The sequence below is a fragment of the Pelmatolapia mariae genome, linkage group LG13 (genome assembly GCF_036321145.2).
Source record: "Pelmatolapia mariae isolate MD_Pm_ZW linkage group LG13, Pm_UMD_F_2, whole genome shotgun sequence".
Taxonomy (NCBI): domain Eukaryota; kingdom Metazoa; phylum Chordata; class Actinopteri; order Cichliformes; family Cichlidae; genus Pelmatolapia; species Pelmatolapia mariae.
Genome location: NC_086238.1, coordinates 14,752,383 through 14,774,544, shown reverse-complemented (window position 1 = coordinate 14,774,544; position 22,162 = coordinate 14,752,383). Strand labels below are relative to the sequence as shown.

At 39.8% G+C, this 22,162-nt stretch overlaps 1 protein-coding gene across 1 annotated transcript; it reads right to left on the bottom strand.

Annotated features, from left to right (window-relative positions):
* Nucleotides 1–519: 519 nt before the first annotated feature.
* LOC134639718 (lutropin-choriogonadotropic hormone receptor-like) lies at nt 520–13,975 on the bottom strand. The gene is made up of 11 exons (XM_063491084.1): nt 13,803–13,975; nt 13,409–13,480; nt 10,370–10,444; nt 10,049–10,123; nt 6,715–6,789; nt 6,340–6,417; nt 6,083–6,151; nt 5,661–5,735; nt 3,551–3,739; nt 3,343–3,396; nt 520–1,669 (listed from the first exon to the last, which is right to left on the bottom strand). Exons 1-11 carry the CDS (start codon nt 13,970–13,972, stop codon nt 520–522), a joined length of 2,082 nt encoding a protein of 693 aa, XP_063347154.1. The 5' UTR covers nt 13,973–13,975.
* Nucleotides 13,976–22,162: the final 8,187 nt, after the last annotated feature.

Here is a 22,162-nt window from a genome sequence, read left to right as displayed (position 1 = left end):
ATCAGTACCATTTATTTGGTCTTGGCTCTAGGTTCAACTGAGTTGCTCCTGCATGTGTGCAGTCTTTTAACTTTCCAATCCAAATCTGTCCTGAGTACAACAAACCAAAAGGTGGCACCAAAACTCATCTCTGACAAAATCAGTCTTCATTTAATTACTTTCTAATAACTTGAAACCTCAGTCTTTTATAGAAAGCAAACAATAAATATTTTTCATTTTTAATATTATTAAATATAGAGTAGCTTTGCAAATAAATTAGCTTATTTTGCCATCCTTGCTCCATCTGTCTTCTTTAATGTACCATAATACATTTGCAGAAATGAAGGCTGCAGCACCTGTTATGTTTGTCTGATGCAGTTTTTAGTTTGCAAACTAAACACGATCAAGTTTGATCTGACGCTTGCCATGCACACAACTGACAATCTTTTCATGAGATCTACATTATGAAGAAATGCTACATTTTTAGTAAGGCGGCAGATGTTGCCTTTCAGTGCATTACGCAGTTGTGTATGTGGTTGGTCATGTGGTTCCCTTATTTAGAAAGCAGCCCTTCATCTTGATGTGATAGGCATAAAAGCCGAGCGAGTGAGGTTCTCTTTTGGACATTTTCTGGGTACAAGTCAGGTGTGAACCCAGAGTCTGTGACCTGTAGAAGTCAGCGTGGGAATTGCAGTAGCCACAGCGACTCAGCAGCAGACACACATCTTTCCTGAAAGCTTGTGTGAAGATGGTGTACAAGAAAGGATTGCAGAGGGAGTTGATAGGGTAGAAGAGAATGAGCAGGATTTTGGAGTGAGACACGGTTATGAGGGGCATATGCAGGGCTGCAGAGATAGCGAAGAAAGAGATCGGTGCCATGCAGAGAAAGTCAGTGAAAATGAGCACAGCCATGCGCTTGGCAATCTTGGTGTCTCCACGCCGTGTGGAGTGCTCTGGGTTGTGAACACTGAGATATATGCATATGTAACAGTAACAAACCACCAGGAAAGCAACAACATTGAGAATGAGCACAGCCACCACATAAACCTGAGCGCCGAGTGTGTCGATATCCATGGGCAGACAGATGCTCACTTTGCTGTAACTACTGACCCCCACAAGAGGGAGCAGGGCAACCAGCAGAGAGAAAGCCCAGCCTCCTACCATCATGGCTGTGACATGATGCATCCGCAGCCTCTTGTTGACATGCATGGCATTGGTAATGGTATGCCAGCGTTCAAGGCTAATCACAGTCAACGTGTATACGGATAGCTCGCTGGCAAACACAGTCAGAAACCCTGCTATGCCACATCCAGGACCGGTCTGCCAGTCTGTGGCATGATTGTAGTACTCATGACGGGAATGGTAGTCCATGAAGGCAATTAGGATGAGATAAAGCCCCATGCACAGGTCGGCGAAGGCCAGATTACACATGAGGAATCTGGAGACTGTGAGCTTATGGTGGCCAATTAGCAGGATGACCAAAACAGCCAGGTTACCGGCCACAGCGAAAACCATAATGATCCAGGTGAGACAGCGCAGGAAGGAAAAGCCCAGTAGGTCCTCACAAGGATTAAAAGCATCTGGCTTTGGGGAGCATTTGACAAAAGGGTTGCTAAGACAGTCAAATTCCAGGTCTGGATACTGAAAGTTGATGTCATTGATAAGACTCGTGTCATCAGCAGTTGGATCTCTGAAGAATACACATGTTAAAATTTGCATCAAAATCCTAGAATAACAGACATAAATGTGCTTAGAGACAGTACGTGTGGTACAGTGGGATCAGACGTTTACATACACTCATCGTGGGTGTGAATATCATGGTAATTTTGCCAGAGTGGAATGATTGAACAGCATCTTTAATGACAGGTTTGAATTTATTTAGGATTTTCTGTAATCCACCCAGACTATATACATACACCCGAAATAATAGCTGTCTGTCTTTTAAGCATAGTCCACATATTTTCAATAGGGCTGTGGGAATGCCATTTCAGAAGCGTATCGTTAGCCTGTTTTATCCATTCAAAAACCTGTTTTGATGTGCATTTGGGATTGTTGTCCTGTTGGGATACCCAATTCTGTCCATGTTTCAACCATCTAGCTGTTGATTTGATGGGATGCTGAATGGCTCCAGAGCGTGATGCTACCATCACCATGTTTGACAGTTACTGCAGTGTTCTTAGGTTTGAAACCTTCACCTTTAGTACTCCAAACATACGTCTTGTCATTGTGGACAAATAGTCCCATCTGATTACAAACCTGTCTAGAAGGCATTTGGCTACAAATTTCAGCCAACCTTGAAAGTGCTGATTTTGGAGCAAGACCTTTTTTTTTCTTGTTCGACACACTCTGTGTTTGTGGTGATGTGAAACTTGCTTGATTGTGGAGAGTGACACTGGTGTTCCAGTGTTTTTCCAGTGTTTCCGGAGTTTCAAGTTCATGGTCGGCCTGAGCCTTGTTGGTTTCTGAGTTGTTCCTGAACATCCTAATCAATTTCCTTTCATTTGAGGGTGACATTTTGGATTTTCTTCCAGACTTTGGCAAAACAGTGACACATCTGAATAACTTGTATTTACGTACAATAGTTTGAACTAATGAACTTAGAACAAAGGGAAATTCTTAGGACATTCCCTTTGTTCTCAGTATTGGTCAATCTATTGAGTGCTGTCAAATTACTTTTGTGCTGGCAAAGAAAAACGACCAGTTGGAGTCGATCATGATTACTAACAATAAGTTAATTAGCCTCGTCAGGTTAAAAGACATTGTAAAACAATCGGCAACACTTGTTTAAAGATTTAGGTGGGAGTATTTATATATTGAGCCTGTATATATACTTTTGACCCTTTTAATTTATTTTGGATTTTCTCAAATGCTCAAACTTGTGCACCAAATTATTATTATTTTTAAGTCATTAAATATGTATGCTGTAGAATCATTTAACCTTGGAAAAGGAACAGTTGAAAGAAATAATTAAAAATCCAAAACAACCATCATATTCTATTCTAAAAACAAAAGGAACAAAAGAACAAAACAAAAAAACAAAATTTTGTTGTACATGTACAATGACAATAAAGGGCTACTGTATTCTATTTTATTCTGTTCTATGCTGTATTCACCCATGATGAGTGCCTGTAAACCTCTGACCACCAACTGTATAATGGGGACATTTCTGGGAGAACAGAAGCAAGCTGTTGCTCTTGTTCTTCCCAGACTTGTGGACTGTTTTTAAAAAATAAAGCACACTGACTTAATTGGGCTGCTGGCATATTAAGGGAGCATCTTCACACACAAAATGTGTAGTAACCAGTAAGATCAAGGTTTAAGAAACAAAATAGAAAGTCCCCAAGTGACTAGGGAAAAACTTACATTTCTGTATTCATCAGATCGCAAAACTTTGTCAAGTTCTTTAAGGCACTTTCCCTAAAGAAGAGAAAGGAATAAAATGGTTAAACTCCTCAAAATGCAAGTGCAAATGATCCACCTACTGATAATCTGTATTCACTGGACAGAGCTTTCGACTGTTTATGCAGATGTGAATGGATTTGTTGAATCTCTGGGAGCATCTGTCGGTTACCTTTGTTTCCGCCGCCATGTGTGGAAGGCGCAGCAGTGGCTCGGGTACGTGAGCTCAGCTTCCAGCAGTTCAGCCAGACTTTCCAGTGGAGGGAGGCTCTTTAGAGCATAGGCATGGCTGGCTTTCAGAAATTTAACGTGCCTCAATCCATTAGGGGGGAGAGACCTCAGAGCCGTGGAGGAAACATCCCTGAAAGACGCACACGGAGAGAATGCAGACATACATTTCAACGATGATTAGTAAAACAACTATGATTAAAATTCATTGAACTACTAGCAGGCACTAGAAAAGCTTTCGTCTGTCTCATTGTCTTTCATGGGTCATTTAAACTCTGCCGAGGGCTACAAAGCAACTCGATCCAACAAGAGAAGCCGTTTGTTGATGTAGACAGTGGAAGACATGCTTTCTGGCAAATTCAATGAATCATCCACAGGTGTTCACAGAGTTCTGGAGACTGTGGCAACAAAGCCCTAATTCATTTTCATATTTATCAGCCAATGAGTAAATCATGCTGCCTCTGAAGAGATGCGCTTTCACCAGAAAGCAGCTTTATATGGGAATAGAGGTTGCAATTACTGTCTGAATACATTTTTATCTTTAGCAAAAAGACATTCAGGATCTCCTTCCCGTCATTCATTTGACTGCATTACCTTTACCCAAATATTTATTACATCTATAGAACCCAAAAGATCCAAAAATCATGAAAAAAGGAGACCTTTAATTAGTTCCTGTGTGAGTGAATATTACAAGCACTTATTCAAAAGAAAGTTCTTTTTTTAAACATCAACCACACAGAGTTGGTTGCAATCAGAGACCTTGCAAGCTGCATGCACGGCAGATTTAGCTATTTGCTTGCTAATCAGTATTCAGCAGTCCTGCCTGCCTTGTTGGTTGTTTACACAGACAGACTGTCACTACCCTAATGTTTATACAATAAAATAAGCATTGTTATGAATATCAATCTCGCTTTGTGACCTAGCTGAAATATAATCACTTTAACTCTCTTTAATTCTGTTGATTGAACACAGCAGTGAAAAGTAAATACACTAACTCAAGTGCAATTTTTGAGGTTTTTATGCAATTTCAGTATTTTCCACAGGGAGATAGGACTTTTTTTGCACGATTGTTGTACATCCAGTTGCAACTTGCAGCTTAAACTGCAAAACAGTGTATAAAATACATCAAATTAGCCATGTGATGATGAATGGCAACATTAAACATAAATGGATTTGCATGCTAACCCCATTAAATTGCTACTTCTCTGCTTAATCGTGTCTAAAAAAGAAAAAAAATGACTGAAAATAAAGTAAAAGTGGTGATATTAATATTGATATATTTTTAAAGATGTCATAGCACTATGTCACTCAAATAGAGCGCTTCTCCCTGACCGCTGGCTTACATGTGGTTCCAAGAATATTTAAAAGTAGAATGGGAGACAGAGCCTTCAGCTTTCAGGGCCCTCTTCTGTGAAACCAACTCCCAGTTTGGATTTGGGAGACAGACGCCCCCTCTGCTTTCAAGATTAGGCTTAAAGTTTTCTTATAGTAAGGGCTGGATCAAGTGACCCTGAACCCTTCCTCTGTTACACAGCTGGGAGCTTCTCATGATACACTGAGTGTTTCACTCACCTCGTTTCACTCTATGTTGCTAACACACCACTACTGCATTTAATCGTTAGTTATTATTAATCCCTGGTGCTTTTCTGCGGCGTGTCCTTTATTTTGTCTTCCTCGGCTTACCCCAAACAGCTGAAACAGATTGCTGCCCCTCCCTGAGCCTGGTTCTGCTGAAGCTTTCTTCCTGTTAACAAGGAGTTTTTCCTTCCCACTGTCACCAAGTACTTGCTAATAGGGGGTCGTCTGATTGTTGGAGTTTTCTCTCTATTAAAGTACAGCAGGGTCTTTACCCAACAATATAAAGCGACTATTGTTGTGATTGGGCACCATATAAATAAAGCTGAATTGATATATTAAAACAAGACATCAAAACAATGCACTGAAAGACACTTTAAGGCTTAGCTGAGATGAGCTGCAGTCTATGGAGATAATTTTGTGTGGAACTGTCACTACCAATCCACTTGTGGGGAGTTTCATGAACTCAAATTACTTACAGAACAGTTGGACCTGTGGCTCCTTTAAAGGCATCTTCTTGAATGTTACGGAGATACCAGTTGTCTCTCAAAACTCTACAAAAGACAAAGAAACAGTATAATGCACACAACACTGAGTGAAAACTTTCCGAAACAAAACTTTTTGTTTGCTCAGCTTCACACTGACAGTGATGAGCATTGGGTTTATAATAAGGGTGCCTGCGCATATCTCATCAACAACAACATTCAGCATTACTGGGGCAAAGAAAACAAGGGAACGTAATCTTTGTTTAGTCTTACATTGTGTTTGTTTACTGGTACATTCAGTTTTCATGATTGAGGGGGAAAGGAAAGGCCTCAATCTAAACATTGCACTCCCCAACAGCGTACTGTCAAGCTCAGGTGTTTTTGTTTGCTTAAATATTGATGATCAAAATGCTTACAGCGTGTTGAGCTTTGTCCCATTGAATGCGTGCGATTTTATTTCCTTTAAGCCATTTCTAACCAGGTTCCTGTCAAGGACACAACGTTTTGAATTTATTTAGCTGTCAGAAGCACCCATCACCAAGGTCAGATAAATGAACATGAAATTTCAGAGACTTATAAATATGCATCAAGAAACATTCCTAGAAAATAGTAACAAATAGTTCCTTTTAGCTTTGATGTGGGGAAAAAAAAGGACTTTAGTTCCCTTACTCACATGTCAACATACTCCTCTGTGATACCCTGGAAGGAATTGGCAGGAATGATGTCAATCTCCATGTTGTCTGCCATTTCTCTGCACACAGAGAAGATAACGCTCATTCAGGCTGTTGGGTTTAATTATCAGTTAGAAAAAAAATATGTATATTCATAGAAGAAGAAGAAGAAGAAAAAAGAGAGCAGTATGATGAAGTGTGACAGAGTTGAAGGATTTGTTACAGGGTTGGTGGCATCGCGATATCGACGGAATAAAAGTAAAACCGGGCTCGGAACAAACAGAGCTAATGACGTGAAGCACCTGCGGTTTTGCAGCATGCAGAAAGACGCTAATCCAGTTTGGAAACACACTATTTCTTTAAACAGGATTACTTACAGGATAATATTTGGCGACAGGGAAGAGATGGTTGTGAAGTCTGGGAAGTGTGCAATGCCCGTGTTAGAGATGCTCCTGTGATGACAAACAGCAGAGACAGATGATCATGAGCAGATAAGAGGAAATCTTCAAAGCAAAAAAAAAAAAAAAAAAAAAAAGACAGGGCGGGAGGGAGGAAGAGTTGCAACATTTCAGAAGACTCTTCTAGAAAACATATCACTGTCTGTCCATGACCTTTGACAAGTTTCCTTGCATTTAATTTGCGGCAGTGAATGCCAAATAAATGAAAAATATCTCCAGATTGACCTTTTATTGGATAGAATAGTAATAGCAAAGCATAATAGAGGTCATGAGAGCTTCAAGATTAAAAAAACACAAGTATAATGGTGGTTTGTAGGTAACAAGAAAGTGTCACAATCATAAAAACCAAAAATTACAAAGTAGGGATGTATGAACAATATAGACAAATGCTCTAATATGTATTCAGTGCAGCTGTATTATGTTCAGACTTACAAAGAGAAATATTTGCAATTAAGGGGAACCCCCCCCCCCCCCCCAAAATGCTTTCATAAAATTGAACAAGTTGAAGTGAAAGACTCAAAACTGAATTTTGCAAATCTATTATTTCCTTCCATAGTCAATAGTGGATTTTAGTGTCTTGTCCACCTCTTAGCCATAATTCTGTTTCTCACTGACAGCAGCAACATTTTCTACCCTCCCAACCTCCCCTAGCTTATAACCTCAATAAATTGAAATTTACGCAGGAAGTGACAAACAAAACTTGTGTAGTTTCCCACTATACTGCTAGAAAAGCTTTATATTCTATATCCTGTGCTGCCTTGTGAATAACAATATTTTCCTGTCACAGTAAATAGTCTGATCTGGATACAAATTCAGTCCTGTGTTTATCAACCTGCCAGCACTTACACAGGACTTGCAGTTGCCTGTTCGGACAGTAATATTTGGATTATGTCTCAGAAGCCTGGTCACCCACCATGACAAACAAAACAATCATCTGACTGCTGCTTGGAAGTCATCGGGACTGAACAAAGATCAAACTTTTCTTCCTGCCTTCCTTGAAACACAACTTTTTAAATTGGTCTACAGTAGAATTATTTTCAGCGTTAACAGTGCCGTTACCACAACATATTGTTTTTTTGTGCAACCTATTTTGGTTTGTTCTGTGATCCTGTAGGAGTGAATGTGCTTCTGTAGGAGTCTGCAGTCGGTCAAGTGGATTATTTTTCTTCTTATTTGTTTTGCAAATGTTGATTCCGCTTCGGTTGAGCCTTCAACCTGTGTGTAGGTGTGTACCTACATGTATGCAAGGCTGCGCTTATACACAATGCAAACAAGCCGGATGCTTAGCAGGTACAATGTTTACCATGTGCAGAATCTTAGCAAAGCTGGTTTGGAGGCTAACATTTGCTAATTAGGATGCAACGAAGGTGCAGATCAGTCAAAAGGGAACATTATTAGATATTTTCTCATGGATTTAGGCATTATGATTTTGCTAATTGCAACAGGAACAACATAGTATTATCCTGAGGCAAACATGAGTGTGTTAATCTAACCAGCAGCTGTTCAGCCCCTCCCCAAATCAAAACAAAAACAACAAAAATTTAATGGAAAAAAAATGCCTGGCCATTAAGTCATTGGATTCAACATTCTCAACTTTCTATAAAGTTTATATTAAAGTACCCAGAAAATGTACAGTGTCATGCAAAGTCTTGAGCCACCCGTTTTCTTTCTAGGTGCAGTGAATTGTAGAGGCATGTGAAAACATACAAATACAGAATGTAAGGAAAAAACAGAGTTTGCACAATTCTAATGAGCTTGAAAGTCACTATCGGGTATGACCACCTTTATTCTTCAAGCCTGAACTGTCTTTAGAAATCCTTCTTGTAATTTCTTTAAGTAGTCTTCAAAAAGGACATTCAAAACTCTCCTTTGGATGCTGTCTTTTGTTCTGTTTTCTGTCAAGGTGATCCCAAACTGCTTCAGTCATGTTGGTGTCCGGGCTCCGGGGAGGCCAAATCATGACTGATGGTGTTCCACTGTGTATTTTTCTATTCAGTTATGCTTTTACTGCATTGGCAGTGTGCTTGGGATTATCGTCATGCTCAAAAATCAAGCTGTTGCCAATCAAATGCTTTCCAGATGGCACTGCATGGTAGATCAAAGTCTGATGGTACTTTTCTGTGTTTATAAGTCCATCAATTTCGACAAGCCCTCCAACACCACTGGCTGATATGTGGCCCAGAACCATGGCAGAGCCTCCACCGTGTTTTACAGATGGCTGTTGGATCTCTCTCCAGACCTCTTATGTACATACTGACAACAATTTGAACCAGAAATTTCAAATTTGAATGCATCACTCCATTAGACCTGTTGCAAATGACTTTCATTCCAGTTCTTGCATAATTTGGCACATCGCAGCCTTTTCTCCTTCTTTATGAATGACTCCTCAACAGCCACTCCTTCACTAACACTATTTCTGATGAGGCTTGAGTGAACAGTAGATGGAATAGATGCATATCCCTGCGTGAGGGCTTTGCTGGATTTTTTCATATTTTGTAAGGAAATGACTTTCAAATACCATTCATCGGCTATAGATATATTGTTAGGCATGCCACTTTGGGAATCACTTTGTTGGTTAAAAAATATTTTTTTTGTAGACTGAATGATTGTAGAACTATTGCTCAAGACTACTTTAAAAAAATACAAGACAGTCTGGCTCCTTGGAAGCAAAATATAAAGAAAAGGGGTGGCATGAGACTTTTTCACAGTACTGTAGAGTCATATGAAGTTCTTCTTAGGTAGGGGATCTGTGGTATGGTTGGTTTCATAGCCAGTCATCTGTGAATTCGCATTAATTTTCCTCACATCACTCAAGTTTGATTTATACTGTTGATAACTGCACTCTTCCTTAATCTGAACAGTCCTCACACCTGAACTAGCACCATGTCACTTCTAATTAAGGCTTGGTAACGTTTGTGTATCACTTTCAACATGAAGTAATTAGGAGCTACATGCCATTATTCTGCTGCCTCTTTGTGAGTTGCTCTGCTCACTAAATCACAATTGTTTTTATCAATAACATTTATGTAACATTATAGTATCTCATTAGCTCTGTTCCTAGTTTGCAGCATTAAGCCATTTGCTAATTGTGCATTTATGGTATTACAAGGTGAGGGAGCATCACTTGCTGCAACACAAACAGGCACAGACTTTAACAGGTAAACTCAGCAATGATATAAATCCCATGTCTGGTTCATATTTAACCACCTGCTAAGTTTATATGAAATGTGCACATAAAAATCAAGCGACTTACAAATATTCCAGCTTGGGCAGGTCAGTGAAGGCGCCTTTTTCAATAAATCTCAGGCTGTTGATATTCTGCACTGAGCTACAGGAAACATATCAGTAATCACAATTTTCTTGTCAGTGGCTGTCAACAAACAAGCATGGAAAAAAACCCCTCATTCATACGTCAGCTGCTCAAAAAGTCAAGGATTAAACACGTCGCTTTATAATGACAGACTAATCTCGTGAAACCTAAAGGAAATGCAAATCATTTACCAGCTGCTCAAATGAGTAATTGCTTTCATCGTGTTTGAATGGGACATGTGGTGGAGGGTAAAGTGTGACTTACATTTGTGCCAGGCTGTAGAGGGAGAGGAAGGCATGTGTCTGTATATGTGTGATGCAGTCGCTCTGGGAGATCTCACTGTAGCACACACACAAGAAAGGCTCTACATCCATCAACATATTAACAATATTTTTAGTTATGCAAAGTGACACAAGTGCTTGTTACGTTAGAAATGGGACAGAGATGATTGATAGGGCAAAACAGAATTACCACCAAGAGCTTCAGACATACATCAGTGATGCATCTAGGCCAGGAAGACTAAGTGAAGATCTTTAAAAAGCAGGACAAAACAAAAGCGTTCCGAGACAAACAAAGTCAACAAGTCTTCCCAATTTGTCCTTGAACACTTTGTTTTCTGATGGCTGACTTCTTTTTACGAGACGCTCTCCATCTTCCTTTTGCAATCATCGTTTTACTCTGCGGCCCTACTGTAATCAGCCTGCGCTTTTCTTAAAATAACGTCGCTCGGCTTCCATTTCGAGTCGAGAAACAATTAAAGGACTCCATCTGTACCGCATATTATTTGTTTTCTTTTATCCCCTCTCCTGATTGCATTATGTATAGTGTTGTAATTACTGCTTACAGCTCTGAAAAAAAGGCCTCTGCGCATGATCATCTACATGAAGTGGTGCTGTGATTTCAAGGATGCGTCATCGGTGACAAAGGACGAGCGGGTCCTCGTGTCATTCCACCTTGACACGGGTTTTGACAGCTTTTACGACTAACTTCGTTCAGTCTCAAATTTATTTTATCACCAAAGACTACAGTATTTTGCGATGGAGGTTAAACTGAACATGAACCTATCACATGCGAGTACTTTATGTATCTGAGACCGATAAGGCTTGTCCCTGAGCAGCAGAGCAAAGTCAAACGCCCTCAACACCAGCCGGCTCACCCACTGAGCGCTATCATTAGCAGCTAAAAATGTTTTTTACTTACTCATCAGACTGTTGTGAAATAAATAATAAAGCTCAGTCTGTGAACAACTCGGGATAATGCTACGGTTTTGAGACTGAGTGTCTAGCTGTAAATATGATCAAGTTGAGCCCCGACTGATGAGAAATAAATTCCCACCTCTGTAGCAGACATCAGAACCTCTATTCTTCTATACCCACCTATATGCCCATCTTTAGGAAAAAGCAAGTTAAACTCAGTTAATGATTTTTAATAAACATTTGAGTATCTTCGACAGATCGTACCAGTAAAGGTGGTATATATGAGCTTTTTCAGTCAGCAAACAAATATTCTTTTGGAGAAAAAGTAAGTATACCCGTTAGAACCTGCTGTTGTCATTTAGAAGAAAAAACTTATTTGGTTAGTTGTCTACTGTTTTGTTTTGTTGTTGGCAAATTTCGTTACCCCCCTTATACTGCTGGACACCCTGTGCTGTCACCCGTGGATGAACTCCCTCTGGTGTGAGTGGGTATGATTTGTGGTAAGAGATTTTGGTTGTTTTTTCTAGAGCTGGATTATTTAGCGTTGTAGGTGCAACGCTAAATATGAATTTATACAGATCTGGATCTACTGTGCAAACTGATCGGTGTCGTAGGTATAGTTGACGTTTTACCATTATTTTACACTGTTTTTATTACGTTGCATTATTTTTTTTAAATTGATAACTTTTTTGTGTTTTACAGCTGTTATCGACTGTCTCCAGCTCTCCTTCTTTTTAAATTTAGTTGTAGTTTTGTTTTTGTTAGTCCACCCAGACGTGCAGGCTTATAGATGTAAACGATTGGGACGTTGTCTTGTGAGGATGGAATAACTTCTTTAATTGTTTTTTGTGTTTGTTTGTGCCACTTCAGTGCATGGCACACAGGTGAAATGACTGCAGTGTTTCTGAAATAGGGTGTGACTATACTTGTAGTGCCATTTGTTTGCACTTTTGGTCAGGTAGGTCTCAAGTTACAGCTGGGATATTAGTAGAATATTTGATTTGTCCTGTCTGGGAATGCATGGGGAAGTTTACGTGATTTATTGCTGAAATAAATGTTGCTTGGAAATTTATTTCCTTTGGGTATTTTTATTTTATATTTTACCAGCGCCAGAACATGTCTACATTTACGCTTGCCAAACAGCTATCTTTGATTTGTCTCTATAGATCATGTTAAAAAGAACCCTCATCTTTGTGTATGCAAACTGTACTTTTTGCTCTTATGTTGTTTTTATACATCAAAGGGTTTTTCCTCCCATTCAGATTCAATTTTTACAGCATAATAGTAGATGGATGCACTTTGACACGAACAAGAGAAGCATGGTTCTTTGTGCACTAAAATGGGAACTTTTTTGTACTACATTAAGGCATCTACTACATCTACATTAAGGCATCTACATTAGGATAATACGCATGGCACCACATGACATGAGCATGTGGTGGATGAACACTTTAGCTTAGAGGTTGCTGAAAACACTGATCTCTTCCCTCAAAAGTTTTCACTCTCAATAAACATGAAGCAATAATTTTGAGTAAAGTGTAACTGAAACATATAAAATCAAAGGTTTATTTATTCAAATACTTAATCTCTAAGGAAAATGTGCTTGGCGTAAACTTTCATTTGATCAGACTCCAATAAATGTTATAAATAAATTATACATTACACATTTTACATTGTATTTATGTAAAAAAAATTACATGGGAAATTTGAATGTAATTACTTGTGCTGATTTTTTTAATGAGTGTGGTACATGTAGTAAACTCAACAACAACAGATCAAAGTGAAGCAGTTATATTAGGAAATAACAAAGAGTCATAAACAGATGTTAATTTTTTCCAAATTAGCCTCCATTAACCTGGTAAACATGAAAACATCTGTTGATTACCTGATAAAGAAATGATCCAAAGGATTAAACACATCATAATTATTCTATCTTTATTTCCAAACAAAAGGCATTTGAGTCATTTTGACGTTAAAAAAAAGAAAAGAAAAAAATCATGGATGTAATTGTCCTGTAGAACTAACACTGCTCTAGTCCTTCATTAAGTAAAGTACATAAATTTGCCCACCTATAATACTTCTGTATGAGAGGGAAAAAAAAACTTACATTATTGTAATGTTGAACAACTCCTTGAAGGCGTGAGAGGGAACTTTTTTCAAGGGCAGATGAGTGAGCCTTCTGCAAAAGTCATTGGCAGTTAAATCCACATTTTATATGGCTAAGTATAAAAGAAAATGAGAAAACACAAAACTGTCTCTTTAGGTTATCCTTCAAAATTACACCCATTATAAACAAGTCCTTGGAGAAATATTACAGTAACAGTAAGGGGAAGATATGCAAGTAAGTGAGAGGTCAGAGCCAATAAGTCTCAAAAAAAGAGGAAAAAAGTTAATAAAGTAGCATAATGGCACTGGTGGGGTCACGCCACAGACCCTCTGCAGGTGGATTACAGTGATTTTAGACTCGCGTGGACGCTAGAGCATAAAGTTGGGTTACTTACAGTCGAAGCACGGATGTTTGTCCTGTGCGGGAGGCCAGCTGAGTCTCTTTGCTGCACTGAAACGAGTCGGCGGTGCACCGGCAGATGGCCGGACAGGTATAAGCGCAGCAGGAGCGCGCATTCAGGACACCGGACAGCGCGAACAGGAGCCAGACCGCCCGGAGAGCCATGTGTGACACCGGGCTACTCTCCACGGGATTTAAGCAATATGTATACACTCTGCTGAATTTTCTCACAGTTGAAGAGCAAACACCGCGCTGCACAGTTTCATGCTGGTACAAAGAGAAGAAAGGCTAAATAATGTGCGCTTTTAGCGAGCTTCACGATCCACTGCTCACTTCAGGTGCTGTTTTAATTGCGACTTACTGTCCGCGTGGAAGACCCAACAAAGTGAAGCACAGGCGAAACTGTGTTTAACAGCCCCAGCCACAGAGATGTGACGTTTAGTGGGTGGGGGATCGTAAAAGCTCCGACAAATGTTAGCATTAAAAGTGATGCGGTGAAGTCACGCTGCCACTCGTGTCGAACTAATCCGTTTATAACAGCGCGAGGACGATGACGTTTGGGTTTTCTGTTGTGAGCCAGGTAAAGGTTTCTTTATCTCCGTCTTCCTTTTAAAAATTAAAAAATTGTTTTCACTAAAAACATTATTAAAAGTTTTCTCTCTCTTTCTCACTCAGGCACACAGGCACACACACCCACTGGACCCTTGCAACACTAAAAATCAACATTTATATAGCGCCAAATAACAGGAGCAGTCATCTAAAGGTGAAGACCGTATAATTATACAGAGAAACCCCAACAATCAAAAGTTCCCCTTTGAGAGAGCATTTGGCGACACTGGGAAGGAAAAACTCCTTTTTGACCGGATGAAACCTCAAATTCAAACGTGTTAATGGGAGAATCAGCTCCCATTGCATAACTTGAATGTAAAGTATAATAACGACCTGTAAAGCACATGTTTAGAGTGTATTTGTACTTATTTAATACAATTTTGAATGATAAATATGGAAATGGAGCATGCAGCATGTTCTACGCTGTCCTCTTTAAATACTTGGGGCAAAGACTCAGTTCTTGGAGTTTTTCCTGTGTATGATACCACAGACGATTATAAATCAAAGTAATCCATATGTGGTCAGTTTGCAGACTTCATTAATTGGACAACTGACTGACACGCAATTTCATGTCCAGGTAAGGCCGGCACCTTGTTATTTCTTGATAAATAAAGCAGATATAACACTGGAAATGTATTCAAAGTGATGAACTTGTATTTCATAGCTTTTCTTGTATTTTTAAATATGAGGGTGAAAGAGAAGTTAGTGGCTGTCAGGGAGGCCATCATCAGGCTGAAAAACCCAAACAAACCTATCAGACAGGCAGCAAGAAATTTAGAAGTGTGTTGTTAAAAAGAATGAATGTATTGACCAGCTCAGCAACATGAAACGCCCTGAAAGACCCCAGAAGACACTCAGTGTGCATAATGCCAGAAGTGTTTTCATGGTTAAGAAAAAGAGCATTATTGAGGAAGCAGATGGATCACAGTGAAAGTCTACAAGAGAGACACCTTCATCAATAGAAATACAGAAGGTTTACAACAAAGTGGAAATCACTGATTAGACCTGGAGCCAGCGTAGTTCTGGAAATTAGACAAATTAAACTAAGGAATGATGGGAAAGAGAAAAGTATGAAAAATTAGAGAAACAGCTCACGATCTGAGCCAAACCCCATCATCTGGCATCGTGAAGGTAAAGGTATGGCATGAGCATGTATGACTGGTAGTGGAACCAGTTTACAAGTGTTTATTGATGATGTGATTGCTGATAGAAGTAGCATGATGAACTGTGAAGTGCCTCACAGTGCAAATTTTAATGAGACAAACCAAGCAATCTATCTATACACTAGAGTTGGATGTCTCGAGACCGGTCTTGATCTTGAGACCACTTTTACGTGGTTTTGGTCTTGTCTTGGTCTCGCTGTCTCGGTCTTGCTGTCTCAGATCAACATAGTGGTCGGGAGATTTGGAGTCAACAGTATCCATGACACACAACGTAACGTTCGATAATGTGTCATGTGCAAAAGCATCAGCTCTAAGAGCCATGCTTAGAGAGTGCTTTGTAGTGAATCAGAAGAGTCGACTCCCATTGAGCGAGAGCCGGCTCCTCACTTAATTTCCTTTCGCTGCTTAGCTCTCACACAGTGGCTCAGCTATGCTCCACTCCCTCCATATTGTGGCCAATCACATGCGAGGATATAGGATAATATCATTATGTGAAAAACAGAGAGGGTGAGAGACGCGACAGTCAAGTGGAGCGTGCGTCTGTCCTCTCAGTAAGTGAGTGAGACAGTAGACAGCGGTGAGGGGGGCTGTGCAAGTGCATTGCAAAAACACATAAATATGCCTCACACCCGTAAACGAAGCAGCATCTGGCTGCAGTTTAAAGACTTTTTTGTCTCGGTCTCGGTCTTGGTCTCGTCTCGACTTTGTCTTGGTCTTGACTCGGTCTTGGATTAGGCGGTCTTGACTACAAGTCTACTATACACTAGTACAGGGGTGGGCAATCTCAGTCCACGAGGGCTGGTGTCCATGCAGGTTTTAGATCTCACCTTGGGTCAACACACCTGAATCACATGATTAGTTTGTTACCAGGCCTCTGGAGAACTTCAGGACATGTTGAGGAGCTAATTTAGCCATTTAAATCAGCTGTGTTGGTTCGAGGACACATCTAAAACCTGCAGGGACACCGGCCCTTGTGGACTGAGATTGCCCACCCCTGCACTAGTACCAACTTATTTAAACATACCTGAGTATTGTTGCTGACTATGTCACAACAGCAGTGAACACATTAATGATAGCTGCTTCCAGCAGAGAAACATACTTCCTCAAAAAGCTCAAATAATCTCAGACTGGTTTCTTAAACATGACAGCGGGTTTACTGTACTGAAATGACCTCCACAGTTATACAGATATTAATCCAACAGAGCACCTTTGGGAAGTGGTGGGGATTGGAAGATTCACATCATGGATGTACAGCCAACAAATCCACAACAACTGTGTGGAGCCGGCATGTCAATATGGACCAAAATCTCTGAGGAATGTTTCCAGCACCTGTACTAGCAAGGTTTACCCAACACAATGTCTGTGAGTGTGTATATAAAGAGGTATGGAACCGAATATGTGGCAGAGCTGTTGTATTAATATGTACTTCAATTGTAGAGATGTACCCAGTAAAAGTAATCAGGCTACACAGCTTGAATGCAATTTATCTGAGGAGAAGTAAAAATATGAGTTCATACTTACTTGAAGGCAACATAACACACTTTCAGTGAAACTGTAAATAGCGCCAGGACCACTGGCTTTCATTTACACATAAATGAAGGGTGAAAAAAATACAAAAATCAAATTTGATGGGAAGTCAACTCTGCTCAGGCTGTGATTGTGCACACTTTGGCATAAAGTAATTTTATATTGACTCATACACTTCTGAACAGGAAATATGAGATACCTGATGTTTTCTACAGTAAAGTGTCTTGGTTGGTTATAAACTGTAACAAGTATGACACTCAGGCTCCATTTGCAGGATCGATGATTTCTTAAGCAGGATGCTTCTGTTTGTTTTACCCTTTGTAAACGCTTTTCACTGGGTGGCATGTCAACCTGGGAGATGGAGAGTTAAATACAATGGCTAAATACAGCTAAGTACATTACAACTCTTACTACACAAATGGACTTTTACAGCACCTTGCACAGAATAACACAGCAGCTATCCCAAATCCCATTTATGCTGGCGTGTCAAACAAAAACCCTTGTGTCACCAACACTGTTAGCTGACTCTCCTCTGCTGTCAGTGACCCTGACCCCAGTTACGTCTTTCTCATCCTGCTTCTCCAACCTGCCACTGTGACCCATGTCAGCAGAGCAGCAGCGGTTTCTGTGTGTGAAAACCGCACTCACACATGCACATCCCTCGAGAGGTTACTGCCCAGCACTGTTTATCAAGACTCTTGCATTCTCTGCAAGCCTATCGACTGAGAACAGGGTCAAGCACCACTAACCCTGTTGAAAAAAAATATGACAGGGAGGGAGCTGGACTAATTTATGCAAGTGGACTTGAATCTGCCCACATCTTCATGCTAACCACCATGCTGTGAATCACTTCACACCAAGAAGGTCATGCACAGCAGGGAGAAACTTTCTGGAAAAGGCGTACAGACATAATTTAGAAATTACAGAGAATGTTGCAAATAAGCAGTTGCGTGTCTTCTAATAGCTGCACCGAGTCAATTGTTAGATTAAAGCTGCTTTTCAGGGCTTTAGCTGTGCTTTAATGTCCAGACCTTTGCCTGCTTTATTGGGTTTATTAGAATAGCTGGAGAAGCTAACACTGGCATGCCTCCTTTTTGGATAACATGCTGGTAAAATCTAATTGAAGTAGTTCATACTACATATTTTTGTGGTAAGGGCACTGGACTTTTTACTCTAGTACTGCCTACACTGAGTACCCTTGGGTCTCTTCTGGCCCCATCGCTGTTAAGCTGTAATTTTCTTTATATATACAAATATAGTGTCAGCAGACAGTAGAAGCACTCAAAAAAGACACAATCTGACACACTCTACCTCGTTTAAATTCATGTACCCGCACTAGTAAGCACATAATAGACATAGCGTGCCACATGGACATGTACAAATGAAAGGATCTGCATTGGACAGACACATTATTATTGTAACAGACTGTTCAATTAACAGTCTGAGAGCAATTTTAAAAATTAAAAAAAAACTTCTGCATAAATACGACTTTTCATCAGATATTAATGCAAATCAGAAATGTCGATACAAAGCATCCAATTTAGCAAACGAGGTAAAAGACAAAATATTAGGCTTGGTTATTCAGTTACAGAGAAAACTCTATAAGCAAACGTATGTGAACCTTTAGGACTGGCAGTTCATTTGAAAGTAAAACCGCAGTCATTATTTTTCCATTAGTAAATTGACTTTCAGGTATGAGTGGGCACCATGTTTTTATTTAAACAGCAGGACAACAGGCATCTATCAAAGCCTGTTCTTCACAACGCATGTCAGAGGAAGTGAATCGTGGCACTACAAAGGAGCTGCTGATACTCACCAGGGTGAAAAAAAAAAGTAAAAAGAGCTTCAGTACCAAAAACCCACAGTCAGACAGATTCTGAACTAATAGAGGAAATTCAGATCCACTGCTAACCTCTGCAGAAATTATAACAAAGGAGACATGTAAACCAACATCAGCAGTACAGTGAGTAACAATGGCCTACATGGCAGGGCTGAAAGAAGAAAGCCAATGCTCTTCAAAAAGAACACCGCTGCTCCTTTGCAGTTTGTTAAATATCACATGAAAAATACAGAAGGCTGTGAATGAGACCAAAATAGAACTTTTTTTTTTTTTTTAGTTTAAATAGGCACAGCTCTGTTTAGAGAAAAGAAAACAACCCATTTCAACAGAAGACCCTTTTCCCATCTGTGTGTGCCTCTATGGTGTTGTGAGTTACACATTTGCTTGGCAAGTGAGGGGTTGCTGGTTCAATTCCAGCTGGAAACACAAATCCCTTTGTGTCAGGAAGGGCGTCTGGTGTTAAAAATTCTGCCACATCAAACATACAGAGCTACCCCCTTTGGTGGAGTAGGTATCTGCCACCCTTATTCCATCTGTGAAACAATATGGTGGTAGTTAAACATGGAAAAGCCATTTGGAATTTATTTAAAGGAAAGAGTTTGTCATTAATGGGCAGGTGGACACTTGGTTGAAGATGTCTGACTGACCAGGAGAAAATGGGTCACATGCATGAGAGTCTGAAAGGCAGAGGAACACTCGGACAAGGGCTCACTGACTCACAGAAAGTGGGTAAGAAAATGAACTGAGGAAACAGAACTGAGTTTGACAGCCTGGTATAAAGTGCATGTGATGTAAAGATCAGGCTAGCAACTCAAACACCAAGGAAAGCAGGAAAATGAGTGATTATAGCTTTACAGAACTTACACACACAGCAAGCTTCATTGTCTTTGTTTGGACCTGTTTAACAGCAAATTCTACAGAAAAATGTCAGGACATTGATCCATGAAGTCAAGAGAAAGCAGATGATGTTGCCAGAAATCTAAATTCACCCTTATCGCTGCACAAACAGCCAGTGAAAGCAAAAGTTCATGCTTTTGCAGACATTTCATAAATAAAAAAAAGGATGAGTATTATTGTTTCATGTTCTCTTTGTACTCAGAATTAAAACCACAATGATGTCTTAGATCATATTTATGCAGAAATATAGAAAAGTCTACAGGCTTTACAGCTTTTCAAGCGCCCATTGTAAACGTGATCACATAGTCTGCTGCAGCCACCGCTTGCTCTCTCACTGCTGCTTGAGGCCTCTTTTTTAGAGACATGACTCTTTTTTTTTATCTTTGGTTGGGAGGCTGTTGACCTGTCAGCATCCTGCTGGTTACCAGAGAACAAAAAGAAAGTGCAAGAACACAACGATGGCTCGACATAAAGTGACGCAGTTTAGCAGCAGCTAGCACGAAACAATAGAATGCAATATAAAGCAAAATGTAAAAATACATAACAATGAGTAACGGCGCAACATAGACGTGCACAAGCATCAGTGAAACCCATCTGGGCTGAGTTGGAACAAGGCTGCAGTCATTACTGAAAGTGGCAAAAGCAGCAATCGGTGTCAAATGCTGTTTACTTGCTATTTCCACATAAAGTGACATTTTCAGGGAGAAAGTTCAAGAGTGAACACACATCAGTGTGGCATTTGAGGTAATTGGCACTGAGTGTGTTCTGAGAGTGCCTTTTGTCTTATTCCTAACTGTAGCTGCAGCTCAGGAGTGAAGAAGGAGAATGACTTCTTTCCATCACTGTCAGACCGAACAGACTTACATCTCTGAAATTGAATGGGGGTTTCCAAATGCAGCTAATAACATCCAGGCGCTCAGCACTGCTAATATTCTCCCCTCATTGCAGTCGTTATTACTCTGCTGATACAGCTATGTCGGTGCTGAGTGCTGCTGCAGCTCCTTTGACCATCCTAACTGCTTTCCTCAAGCGGTAAGCTTTCTGCTACTTTGCAGAAACTGATTTCATCTAAAACTCATGTTTTCTTTTAAATAGCAGAGTTGAGACTTTTCTTAATAATAAATAATAACTTAACTTTAAAACAGTTTTATTATTACTGATTATGATTCTAAATTAACCAAAGGGGACCCTATAATAAAGTTAAAGGTGCAGTTTGTAAAATCTCACCACTAGATGTCAGTAGGTTGCAGATTGCAGTCAGCTGAATTCAGCTCTCTCACACGCTGCAAATCAAGTGCATAATCTTAACTCCGGATCCTGCAGTAGGACAAACAAACCTGTAGACCGTGTGGCCTGGCTGCTTGTTGTTTACCTCAGCTGTCAATATTGCCGAATATCCAGGTCTATTTACTCTTTAGGAGGATGTAAAACTCCAATATGAGTCGTTGTGTCAGTGAAGCTAACTTCTGTCCAATGACAGTGATACTGACGTGAAATGTTGAAAATATCTTTAACTTTTCTCTTACTAACTGCTGCTGTTTTGTCACTGTTAGCTGACGTTAGCCAGTGTTAGTGCAACATTCTTTGAAATGAATCTAACACTGTTCGAATAAGACGCTTAGCGAATAAGTTCTTTTACGATGTGAGAATGTAATCAAACTGTTTATGGTCATATGTGTAATCTACAGATGGACTGGCATATTTATTTTTGTGGGTTAGAGCTCTGACTTCAGTTTAGGAGATGAGGCTTGAAGTGAGAAAGAAGAGAATTAGGTGGAAATGAGGGAGGAGAGAGACATAATGAGAAAGAGATGATACAATGCACGAATGTTAAATGGTCTTATATAGGTTGAAAGAGCTATTTCAGAGCTTTAAATTAAAAGTAACTTACTACTACCTATGCAGCTGGTCTTTGGCCATCTACATTAAAACGCAAATACATCGAGCGGTGATGTTCATCTCGGATGCTATAGTCAACATTGTGGGTGACCGCTTCTGTGTATTTTTAATGGATTCATTCTAAGTTAATGAAACTGCATTATTTTGTTGAAAAATGTCACACTAATCAATGTATATTTATGCAAGAGTGCAACATCCTTATTTTCTAATAAATAGCCTAAAAAATTACTTGCGCTACCTTTGAGGCACAGCAGTTCACCAGTATGTTTTGACTTTCCTAAATTCCTACACTCAAGGTTGAAACCCACTTCTTTCCTTTTGGTCATTTAGCTTCTGCATTCAGTCAGCAGAGTTGCACAGGGACTTCAGGTTATATACTTTTGTGAATATGTGTGTGCTGTTGCTTAACTAATCTTCAGT